Here is a 12,413-nt window from a genome sequence, read left to right as displayed (position 1 = left end):
TGCAGGCTGCCCTCCTGATTGGTCCCCTTGCCGAGCTGCTCACGGGTTCATTCAACTGTTAAGCACCTCCCCGTCTCTCTAAAGGACATTATAATGCAAGAAGCCCCCTTTTTAACCACAAACCGAATTTTCTTTCATTTAGGTGATCTATATATATCTATATCGTATAGCTTATAGCTTATATCTATTTTAAATAACTTAAAGCCGCTAAAATTTGGGGGGGAACAGCTTTCGCCCTGGAGCGGTGCGCGATGCTGTCTCACGCCGACCTCCTGGACGCCAGGCTAGGTGAGTGTGCGCCTCTCGTCGCCTGGGCAGCCAGAAGAAGCTGGGGCAGGAAATTGTCAATTTGTTCCTTATTTTACCTTAATGCGCCCTAAATGGACTAATTTCTTTAAAAGTAATTGTGCTACATTAAAGTTTAATTTGATTTAACATCGTTTAAAAAAATCTATGGAAAAATGTAGATCCAAAAAAGGAGTTGGGGAATGCTGTTACTTTTTCTCTTATTTCTTTTCTCTTCCCCACCCCCTCTTATTATTATTATTATTTTGAAAGGCGATCTACACCCCGATAATTTGCTTGGAGGTTTTTTTTTTTTCACTCTCTTTCTTTCCCCCCTCCCATTTGCTTTGATTTGAGATTTCTCAGTCTCTGTCTTTTTTCCTTTTCGTTCTCTCTCCCCTATATTAACTTCCCTCCTCGTCTAAATGTGGTTGAATTCGTAGAAAATCTGTCATGAAGTAGAAGCCTGGTGCAATCTAGGCGGGCTTTCTAAGTGTGCTGTCTGAGAAAGGAGAAAGCTAAATTCTGCCACACAGGCATCCCTCTTGTCAGTGGTTGAGAGGAACGCGACTTTTATGTCTCCGGGGGAAAAAAAGTTGAATTCTCTAAAGTTTGATTCACTATTATTCCCAGAGAGTTTAACTAGTGTTTCCTTAATGCTGTCTGTTTTGCTGGGCTCTGGGTTTTCAGCTCGGGAATCTTTGGTGATGGATGTGACTCCATTTTCCAAATACTTTTCTTTGATTTGAGGGGGAGGACGAACTGATTTGGGTTGATTTCAGGGGGTGGAAGGCTTGAAGACATTCATCTCACTAAGGCAAGAGGGGATCCGCTAAGGGCCAGAGGTAGAGTTCAACCCGCTGCCGAAGCGCAGGTGGGGCAGTAGCTAAGGAGTCATTTAATCTCTTTCTCTTTCTCTTTCTTTCTCTTTCTCTCTCTCTTTCTCTTTCTTTCTTTCTCTTTTCTTTTCATTTCCTTCTTTACTTTTCTTTTCTTCTCTTTTCTTTTCTTTCTTTTTCAGACCCAAACATTTGCTCTTGGTTTCCTGGGGCGCCAGGGGTTCAATTTGTGAAAGGGACTCAGAGACACATTTTACTGCCAGGTTTGGGAGTGTTTTATTGTGGGAGAGAGGAAAGCATGTGCTGTTTACTGCGGGAGCCGGCTGCAGACAGAGCAGACAGGGCCGGGAGATGTTATTCCAGCCTGGCGTCCAAATCCTAGGGAAACGAGATGAGCACCCCAGGAGTTCCGTCAAAGGGCAAACGTGGGCGCGGAAAGAGCGGAGAATGGGCCTGAAGGAGGACCGCCCCGGGAGGATAGTCCCACCCGGCCTCGCCAGGAAAGTAGTGACCGCGACCTCCTTGCCTCCTCAGGTATGAAAGATGCCGCCGAGCTTCTTGGCCACCGGGAGGCGGTGAAGTGTAGGCTGGGCGTGGGGGGCTCCGACCCCGGGGGCCATCCGGGGGACCTGGCCCCCAACTCCGATCCGGTCGAGGGAGCCACTCTGCTGCCCGGAGAGGACATCACCACGGTGGGGACTACCACGGCCTCGCTGGCGGTGAGCGCCAAGGACCCGGACAAACAGCCCGGGCCCCAGGGCGGCCCGAACCCCAGCCAAGCGGGCCAGCAGCAAGGCCAACAGAAGCAAAAGCGCCACCGGACGCGCTTCACCCCCGCACAGCTCAACGAGTTGGAGAGGAGCTTCGCCAAGACGCACTACCCCGACATTTTCATGCGCGAGGAGCTGGCACTGCGTATCGGGCTCACCGAGTCCCGAGTGCAGGTACGTGGGGCCTGGGCGCCGGGGGCAAAAGGCAAGGAGCGGGCGAGAGGATTTGGGCAAAGCGTTTACCCTTTCCCGGACGGGATCCCTGGCTGCATTTTATTGCTTCTGTGTTCCTGAGTCGATGTAGCTCTTTCTCTGCCCAGAAAGTGGCCTCAATCACCATTTCCAATGGACACACAGGGTCCCCATCTCCCGCCAATATATCTACTTCCCTGCAGAAACTACTAAAAACGAAGTCCGCCGTTTTTCGGCAGCCAGATTCGCCTTTCTTCCTGAGAAGGGAACCTCCGCGGTCTTCCATGCTGCTAAGCCAAGCGCAAAACTGACTCGAACTCGCGTTATTCACAAGTATTTCATTACTCCCTCTTGAGATTGTATTAAACTTCTGGATAAATGAAGGGAGGCAACGATATTCAGAAAACATGAAAAGATAGAAAATCCAGCGGTATGGGCGCCCTTTTCTGAGGAGCCACACCTGGGTTTCAAGTTACCATTTTATTCTCTTGAAAATCATCCTCCGACGCTCGCAGGCAAAATCCTTCTAGCTTTGATGTCTGCAAGGGGTTTGAATTTTGGTTTCCTACTAGAACGCTGGGAGCGGTTAGAGCGATGCCCCATAACCTGTGAGCGCCAGACTTCTTTGGTTTTCCTAAGGAAACTGGAAAGAAAAGGAAAAAAAAAAAAAGAGCGTACTGTTGTAGACACCCGCCCACAGAAGGGACATTTAGGACAGGAAAGGTTGACAGGTAATAGACAAAATCATTATTGCCCCCTATTCCTGCCCAATCGCCTTCCAAGTTGAAAATTATATAACACCTAGAAAACCACACCTATAATTTATTGGAAATTTGGGAATAGAAGTGTAAATTCAATGAAATCCCAGATTTTTAGTTGCCTTTTTTAGGAGTGAAAGCAATATATCAAATATTTTACGGACATATGCTGCCCTTGAAATTCCAAAAAAGGACGCTTAGTCTTGAGCTATCCAGGGTGCTGAAAACTCGTTGCCATCTTCGACTTGGGTGTTTTCTGTCCGATATCTTGGGTGTCAAACGGACTCATTTATTAAACCAGAGCCAGCTGTTTTTGCAAATTAAGTATAAAGATCTCCGTTATTTTACATTTGAACTAAGTAGTAAGCAATAAGAGTGTCCATAATCACAGTGTTGGATATTTCTTTCTCTATTGGCATTTTAAAGATAATCTAAACTGGAAAACAGTTTATGCTTCTACTCTAATGGTCAGCAAATGGATACTATCGAGGAGTTAAAGTGGCCCAATTAATAATGTAATATTCAGGATTTAAGATAATGATTATTATGTTTTACTCAGTAAAATCTGGGTGACTTTCTCAGTGAACTCTGGAAGGGCTGACTCAATGGTTGTTGAAGTTATACACTGAAAGGTTGCTAATTTTATTGTGCAGATATATTAGTAATGCTATTTAAAATGTTACCTTGCTCCTCTTTCTAAACCTAAGTTTAGCTCAAGCCTTTACAGATAAATACAGTTTCAATAGTTGCTTTAATACTAATGATAAGACTGGTTGAAAATTTTGTGGGTTTTTGCTTTAAAAAGTAAAATACTGTTACATAACCTAACCATACTGGTAGTTAGCTTAAATTAAAATAGAACTTAGAATCACAAATAAAATATAATTGGACAACTGATCTTATGAAAAAAGAAAATGAGGTCTATTAAACTTTATTAGGTCTTCCAAAGGTTAATGACAGTGATTCTTTTAATAGAAAAAGTTATAAGTGAAATAAAATATAAGCTATGTAATAGAAACAGTTATTTTCAAAAAGTACACAAAAGAATATGCAAGAAGAAAGAGATAAAGTACTTTAATTGTGCTAGCATAATGTTCAACCAAAGATAATAGCTTGAGGCTGCTGATAGAAACAATTTAATAGAACAGCAATTTCAATATTTTTAAAAATAATGTTCCACAGTTTAAAAAGTAATCAGATCAACATAACCTTCTTAATTAACATTTCAAAATGATTAACATTATGTAATTTAATGCAAAAATAATTTATGGAAAATGTATTTACTTCACAATTCACTGTACCATTGCTCCTTGACCAAATTCAAATTAAATAGTAATTGGTTTATGTTCTTATATGATGAGTACTTCATAGTTTTCCTATCATTAACAGATTGCCACACATACTTTTTGGTATGTGGGCCACCACACTGATTAAAAATGAACTAAACATTTAATTTGTTGCAACTGTATGTTTTTAAAGAAAAATTTTTATTCTAAACTAAATTATCCCATATACTTTCTATCTATATCTAGTATATATCAAACTTTTAGGTATTTATTAAAGTAACTCTACTCACATGGAGGCCAATTCCATGTCTGATATTGCTCCCCTTTTCTAGCTAGTGTAATAAAACCATTCCTTTTATAGCATGCCATTATTAGAAACCAATTTCAGAATTATTTATAACCTGGAATGGCTTATTAAGCAGCAATGCGAGAATCATGCAAATTACGCGATCAAATGCAATATAATAAGCATAATCATTAGTCTCTAGCACGGATTAATTAACTTTCAATATTTTATTTACATAAAAACCAAATCAGTGAAATAACTTCTGCACAGTCAGGCTTGCCTTTCAATATTTTATACGAACAAAAATAATGTGCTGTAATTCCATTGACCGTGTCCCCCAGAATGGCCCTGTCACCTGCCACATCTTAATAGGGGGACAAGCTGAGAGTATTTTCTAGTTTTCTAATGGAATGAGAAATTGCATTTTCTTCCTCTCCCAGCACTATTAAAGTGTAATGAATTCAGCCCAGGGTTCACGGCTGGCTGATCGAAATGAACCTGAGATCTAGGCTTTAATACAGCTCCCCAGATTTCCTCCCAAATCTCCACATTAATCATTTGCTGGATTCCAATGAGATCTTCATAAAGAGTTTGCTTCGAGGGGAGAAAAAGTAATATTCTCTCTCCCCCCTTTCTCTATTTTAGAGTCATTTACAGCTGGGGAATTAAACGGGCTATATATTTTAAAATACATTTACAGTATGTCTATATTACTGTAACAGCAGATATCATGAAAGTGGATTTTTAGATTCCAACCTCCATTAGATTCTCACTGTTGTATTAAGCATTTTCCAAGAAGAGCTGCATTTCAAACTGAGTACAAGTTGCCTGTGGTTGCGGTTAATATATTTCCTCAGTTGTCATCTGTGCATTCTCAAAATCTCCCTCAGGTTTTGCCTGCATTTTAATCCGTCATGCTCTAGTTTTCAAGTGGAAACATTCACATTTTAGAAACATATGCATGATAGCTTGGAACGGAGGTACTCAGACCCCATACAGATTTTTTTCCCCAATTCCAGTAAGCCATGAAACATAAAATACTTTGTAGCCACCATTTGACTAGTAACCCTCAAACATAATTGAGCACGATTTTTCGATTATTTCTATAATATCTAGTTCTTTAACAGCTGTTCTTTTCCGCTTGTGCCTGAGTAGATCCTAGAACCAGAAAGCTTTCTGGCGATAGCGTTTTTTACTGAAATGCTGCGGAGCAGTTTTTTCCCCCCCTTCCTTTCTTCTTCTTCTCTCCCCTCCTGTCACCTTCTCTCCTCCCCCCCCCCCCCCCAAATCCCTCTCCTTTCTCCACCATGCACCACAAACAACCAAACGTTTCGGGATTCACCGGCCAAAGCCTCAACACCTGCAGGGTATTAGGAACGGGTCTTAAATTTACAAATACCAATCAAAACCTATCTGGGTGCGGGTTGTGAGGTTTGGGGGCTGTTTGGAGACAGACAACATCCCTGTCTGGGGGGTGGTAGAGGGCCTCCATTCCTTCTACCTCCCCCCAGTCCAGCCCTGGGTGGCTCTTGTAAAGCAATCTGTCCCCGCGCGTCTCCTCGCTGTGCCTCCCTGCGCTCGCGCGACGGCCGCTAACAGCTCAATCCGCAGCGGGCCGCAGTGATCTCGCGCACCCCAAGGCCCCTGCTGCCTCATTAGCAGCCTTGCCACCAATTCTGGAGCTGCGTGGGGGAAGGGACGCGGCGGCTTTACCCAGCGCAGACAGTGGGGTAGGCAGACAACGTGGGAAATGGGGTAGAAACCGACGACGCGGGTAAGGCGGAAAGGCCAGGGCCAGCCCTGGGCCGGGCGATAATTCTCCACGGCAACCATCGATGTTCACACTGGTAAGCAGAGTGTGTCTTCACTTGCACGGGTGTGAACACACCGCTGTGCATGGCTGGTTTAACGAGAATTGGGGGCAGGTACGTCTATACTCACGATGCTCTAGCTCGCAGAATACACACTAGAGGTTGGATTAACGGATGAATAACCTTCGGACCACGAATAAGGTGTTCAAATTGCGTTGGCCAAATTCTAAGAGGGAACTCCATCAGGACGGGACCTGTGTCCCACATCAGTTATATTGACGCACAGTAAACTTCCAGCTGATTAGATGTTAAACCACAGACCTACCAAGTAGGCATGCTGGCAACTTTTTTTTTAAGATGAAATTCAAATATGGTATAAAGAGGGGTTATCTTGGTCAGGCGGCTTACTTGATGTATTTCAGGCAGAATCCTTCTTCTGTGGCTGTGACTTTGACATTCGTAGGCAAATTTGCCTGGTAGGGTCTGAAATTTCTGGGCCACTGTTAAGAAAGAGTAGAAGACTCTCTTTTTTGGAGTATATTTAATTTTACCAAACACATCTTCCTGAAAAACGACACCTGGGTTTGTCTAAGCAAAATTAAATTGGATCCATAACAAATCTGAGCTTTAAACTTGACCTTTAATGTGTATCAGCCAGAGAATTTGCTTTTACAGCCTATGGATGAAACGGAGGTAACTTGAGGGAATTGGAGTCCACGGAAAGTTCTTGAAAAGAATAGACTTGAAGGCCCCCGGGGCTCAGGGCTTCAGCTTCCAACACACACGTGCAACCCAGACAAAGGGGATTTGGTGTCGTGGAAGGAGCTGGGTGGGAAGGGAAAAGGGACTTTCCACTCGGATCACTATAGTAACCTCTCAGCTCTGTCAACCGTGATGGTAGGGCGTTTTCCTTTGTCTTTTGATTTTGAAACTGGCTATGGCTTCAGTGGCCCTTCATCAATTTCCAAATTTCCAGCCTTTCTGAAAATTCTATACCTCATCAATGTTATAAGCCATGCTATTAAGCCACCTGGGTACACATGTTTATCTTCATTTGTTCACCTGTGGGTCGAGCCTTGACACATGCCCGCCTGCAGACTTGCGCATCTGTGCAGTGCACAGTATGTGCCAGAGCGCAGCGGCTTGGTGACCTCCGCACGCGGTAGTCTGTGTGCGCTGTCAGCTCTCCAGGGCACCATTGCTCCCAAGCGCGGGAATTCAGGGTTTCTGCATGGGTGGAGGGCCTGCCAGGCAGAAGGCATTTGCTCGGCCTGGGTAATAAGTGGGTGTATCTGGGTATGCACGATGGGGACTTCTGCCGCATCGCAGGTTGGCGGTTCAGGTCGCTAACCGCGCGCTCTGCATCTCCCGCCTCCGCCCGCTGCAGGTCTGGTTCCAGAATCGGCGTGCCAAGTGGAAGAAGCGAAAGAAGACGACCAACGTGTTCCGCGCTCCGGGCACGCTGCTGCCCACGCCGGGCCTGCCTCAGTTCCCGTCAGCCGCCGCCGCGGCGGCCGCCGCCATGGGCGACAGCCTGTGCTCTTTCCACGCCAACGACACGCGCTGGGCGGCGGCCGCCATGCCGGGCGTGTCGCAGCTGCCGCTGCCGCCCGCGCTGGGCAGGCAGCAGGCCATGGCGCAGTCGCTGTCCCAGTGCAGCCTCGCCGCCGGGCCGCCGCCCAACTCCATGGGCCTGTCCAACAGCCTGGCGGGCTCCAACGGCGCGGGGTTGCAGTCGCACCTCTACCAGCCCGCCTTCCCCGGCATGGTGCCCGCCTCCCTTCCCGGCCCCAGCAACGTCTCCGGCTCGCCCCAGCTCTGCAGCTCCCCGGACAGCAGCGACGTGTGGCGGGGCACGAGCATCGCCTCCCTCCGCCGCAAGGCGCTCGAGCACACAGTCTCCATGAGCTTCACTTAATGCCGCCGCGCCGCGGCCCGTTCTGCCCCCGGCGCCGGCGCCAGGCCGCTCCGGAGGCGCTCTCGGCGCGCTCTCTGGGCCCCCGCGCCCTGCCGGGGCTCCGACCCCGGCTCCCTGCCCCGACCCGGCCCCCGTCCCGGCCCCGGTGCCCTGCCCGGTCCCGCCCCATTCCCCGCCGGGTCCCGCTTCGCCCGCGCCTCTTCTCCTCCACTCGTCTGGGTTCGCTCCAAGCCCCAGCCCACGAGCCCCCGCTCCCCGCCTGATCTCTCTCGCTCACGGTCCCTCGCCCCCGGAGAGTCCCTCTGGCCTTCCCATCCAGCTCCTTCCTCGACCCCGTCCCTAGCGCCTCCCTCCATCCCTTCCCGCGACCCTCGGCCTCCCCGCTGGCTGTGGGCGCGCTCGCCGCCCACTCCTCCGGCCTTCTGCCAGGCGGCGTTCCCACCCACCCGTTCCACACCACGTCTAAGGCCCCTCGCCCGCCGCCTCCCCTCCCCTCCTTTCTTTCCCGCTGCATCTCACGCCCCTCCTTCTGCGCCTTGCAAAAAGCATCCTTCCCGCCATTTTACTTACCAGGGAGTCGACTCAGGATCTGAAATCAGACACCAATGGACTGGTTTGTGGGCAGAAACACACACTCGCACTCTCGCTCACTCTCAGACACCACACACATGTAGTGCACCTAGGTCACATACGGACGTGTTCAAGGGACAGCACAATGTTAGGGATTTTTGTCTTAAAGGAAGACAAACATCTATTACCAATAGCCTCATCTGAGGGCCCATACTTTGATTTATCCTTGTGTTCTTCTTCCTTTCTTTCTTCAGCAGCCCTACCCTTGTCTCGTTCATCCAGTCTCCTCCATGCAGCCCTCTATTGGCTTGCAAAAGACGTTTTTATTTAAAATTTTTTTTTCTTCTTTTCTTAAGACAACTGTGTGAGGGTATTGAAGGGAAGGCTTCTCACGAGGAACATGCCAGTGGATTGGGTGGCTGGAGTAGACTAAAGCAGTCATGTGATGAAGAGAGATGATCTTACCCATTTTGATAAGTCTTTATAAGGAAGAATAAAATAAACAGTCAAGAAAAAAAATTTCTTTTTGCAAAATCAAAAGCCACATCTCTTTTCTGGATCCTTTAGGACTGGTGTTTGATTGCTTCCTTTTTCTTTTCACTCTTCTCGCTTCTCTGTGCCCTTGGTTGTTCTGTGGTAGTCCTGTCGTCCCTCGTGCCCCCGCCCCGGTCACCGCTCTGGCCCTTGGCGGCCGCGGGTGGGTGCACTTGGACATCTACAACCCTGCAACTTTGTACAGAGAAATACAATCAGCTCTTTCTGCATGTGCTGGTCAAATCCAAACCCAGAGAACAGAAGCGCTTTCTACGAATGAACAAACATGTGAAATAGGATGTTTTGTGTAGATAAAGCATTCTTGTTACATACTGGTCAATTTGTGATATGTTTTAACTTACTGTCTGTGCTTATTTATGGAATTTGGTTTCTTAATAAATGTTTGAGCGGATATAAAGCATATTGTTTGACTTTTCCGGACAAGTTTATATCAAGTTAAATGTAAATGGATAAAATAAAATCATTTTCAGTATGTGATATGGAGAATGATGGCTTTTGGTGTGACTTTGAATGACGCGAGGATCCTTGAGAAGGGAGGGACGGAGGACTCGTCCTGGGGGTTCTCAATTCGCGCTCCAGTAAGGCGCACAGGCCTCATTGGCGGGACCCCGGCGTTTGGGAGCTGTCTTTCCGCCTTTAAGTAGTTTTGGGTTCGGTTTCCGGGTTGCACTTTGAGGTCCCAAGGAGCGGAGGCCGCGTAGTTAGAGACAGCGCCGGGCAGATGACCCAGACTGGGTCCGCGCGGAGGAGGCGCGCGGCGCGCGGACCGGAAGGGCGGGGACCTGGCCGAGAGCGCCCCGCGCTGCTCCCGGGCGTCGCGAGGCTTTTGACCCGCGCCGGGCTTTAGAGCCCAAGATGGGATTTGGGGCGCGGCTGCCCGTGGAGAACACTGGGCCCGAGAGTTGATAAGTTTCTCGGGTGAACGGTTTCCCTCGAACAAAGGAGTGGAGGGTGACGCTCGCCGGGGAGGCTGTGCACGGGAGGGAGGACCCCGCTGCAGCGAGGCTCGCGGGGAGCGGGGGAGGGCCGCGGTTCGCGCCGTCGGCGCGCGGGGCCGCGAGCTCTGCCGGTGGCGCCGCCCAGAGCCTTGCCTCGCTCCAGGGGCACGGCGGGCGCGAGAGCCCGCGGCTCTTTCTTTCCCCAGCGCCCACACTAAGTCTAGACAATCCCACCCTTCGTGCCCCAGATCTGGTCTGGGCTTCAGATACCAGGGATCTCCAAAGTGAGGCAAACGGTGCGTCTGAGGAAGAAACGCGTCTAGGGCGATCCGGCTGCGGGTCGGCGCCTCCTCGGGTCTCACCCGCCGGGCTGCTCGGTTTTCTCGCAGGGTCCTGGCTTGGTGAGAGTTAACCTCGAGTGTTGAAGTGACTCTCCCAAAGTAGTAAAAATGGCTATTTCTTGGGCAGTCTGAGGGGAGAGGTGGCAGGTGTGGTTTAAACTTTGAGGCAAATCTGTATCACAGGCTTCGTTTAGAATAGCCAAAATCCATTTTTAGGCTTGAAACTTATTGGTCTTTATAGGCATTCAGAGCGCACCCCTTTCCCCATAGGTAGATTTCTCAGTTGGTTGTCATACAGTGTAAATACTATTGTACTAGAGTACATTTTTTTTTTTTTTACCACTGGGCTACATGTGCGTTTTAGGCATTGTTGTAAGTATTAACTAAGAGAGCACAATGGACTATCCTGAAGTAGGTGAGGTCTAAAAAGGTACTTTTTCACTTGTGTGTGTTTTAAAGAATACCATATGTTAATATTACTATAGGAATTTTAATTATAGGTGAAACTGGTAGGTGGGTTCACAGACTATTTTAATTCTACATTTTCTAAAAGCATATTTTGGTAAAATAGCAAGGCATTAAAGTGAGAAAGGATTTCACATAAAAATAGAATATTTCTTTTTTTGAAACTCACTCTAGAATTTAGCAGCACAGTAACCAAATATCCAAAATATCAGTAGATCACTAGATGAAAACTACTTTTCCTTGTTTTTGTATTTTATTATAGTTTCTTTGTCTTATGTTAGTGCTCTCTACTTTTAAAAAAATTGAAATCATGGTTACTGTAATCTCAAGTCACATTTAAGAGATCAGTACAAATCACAGACTGTTTCACCAGCGAGCATGGAAGGTTGTTTACAAGGATGCTAATTTTACAGCTTTTTTATGCTGCTATAAAGCATAACTTTATGATGTAGGAATGCAATAAAGGATGCTAAATGGAATCTTTAAAAATTGTATTTCTCAAAGGCAGGAGAAATGGGACCTTTGATTTGAAAAAAAAAGGGCCAACTCAGAACATTATGAAGTTGCAAATCACCTAAGTGATAGATGCTTTCAAAGATACTTATATTTCATAACATAGTGGTTATTTGTCAATATTATAATGAAAGTATACAGAGTTTTTCACTTGACCTCTGGAATAATATTTGTTTCTATAGCAATAGATTATTGTTTTAAAGTCATATATACTGTTAGAATATAGGAGAGGCAACCTGGCTTAAACTGTTAAGGTTGACAGTTTAGCAAAGAAAAAAAGCAGAGAATGAGAATCCCAATTACAAGCCTGAAGGATATCTGCATTTTGAGGGAGGAAAAAACTCTAACAATATTATTTTCCCCTTTATCAACAGCAATTCTGACTTAAAACTGTTTGTTATTTTAAAAACTAATTGAATTTCATAAGGGAATAAAGATAATGATGAATAATATCAGAACACAAGGCAGAAAAGTACAATGCAGTAGATGTCCTGCCACTAATGAATTGTACTTTTTGCTGAGTAGTCTGTTTGGTATTGAGTACTGTTACCATATCTTAGGTAGAAAAAGTCAAAGTTCATTATATAACTAGATGATTGATTTATTTGAGTACAAATATTCATCCTTGTCTCTTTGTCTTCAATATTGGTACTAAATATCACGTGGCACCAAGTGATAGTATAGTTATAATGTAGCACTTAGTTTATTTTTTGTTAATGGTGGAAAAAATGTGATATAGGGATACAGCCTGCTAAAGATGATGGTATATACTGAATATAAAGTAGGATCCAGAGTGTGTTACTTACCATAGCTCTTGTTTGTCACGGAGGGTCACCAGGACCTGGTATCTGCTCCTTTCATCTTTGCCTCCCGATCCATAGCCACC

General features: G+C 46.4%; 1 protein-coding gene across 2 annotated transcripts; it reads left to right on the top strand.

Annotated features, from left to right (window-relative positions):
* The first annotated feature begins 251 nt into the window (after positions 1-251).
* On the top strand, positions 252-8,145 carry OTP (orthopedia homeobox). 2 transcript variants are annotated; one of them, XM_004463468.2, is made up of 3 exons: positions 252-288; positions 1,659-2,068; positions 7,615-8,145. In XM_004463468.2, the coding sequence occupies exons 1-3, from the start codon at positions 252-254 to the stop codon at positions 8,143-8,145; spliced, it is 978 nt and encodes a 325-aa protein (XP_004463525.1). The 2 variants fall into 2 exon arrangements, 1 of the variants encoding a protein (XP_004463525.1); XR_009180239.1 differs by lacking the exons at positions 252-288; positions 1,659-2,068 and adding an exon at positions 6,079-6,263 and having other exon boundaries at positions 7,615-7,700.
* Positions 8,146-12,413: the final 4,268 nt, after the last annotated feature.

Source organism: Dasypus novemcinctus, chromosome 2, assembly GCF_030445035.2.
Source record: "Dasypus novemcinctus isolate mDasNov1 chromosome 2, mDasNov1.1.hap2, whole genome shotgun sequence".
In the NCBI taxonomy this organism is placed as follows: Eukaryota; Metazoa; Chordata; class Mammalia; order Cingulata; family Dasypodidae; genus Dasypus; species Dasypus novemcinctus.
The sequence above is the reverse complement of the archived record's forward strand: the minus strand, read 5'-3'. Positions and strand labels throughout refer to the sequence as shown.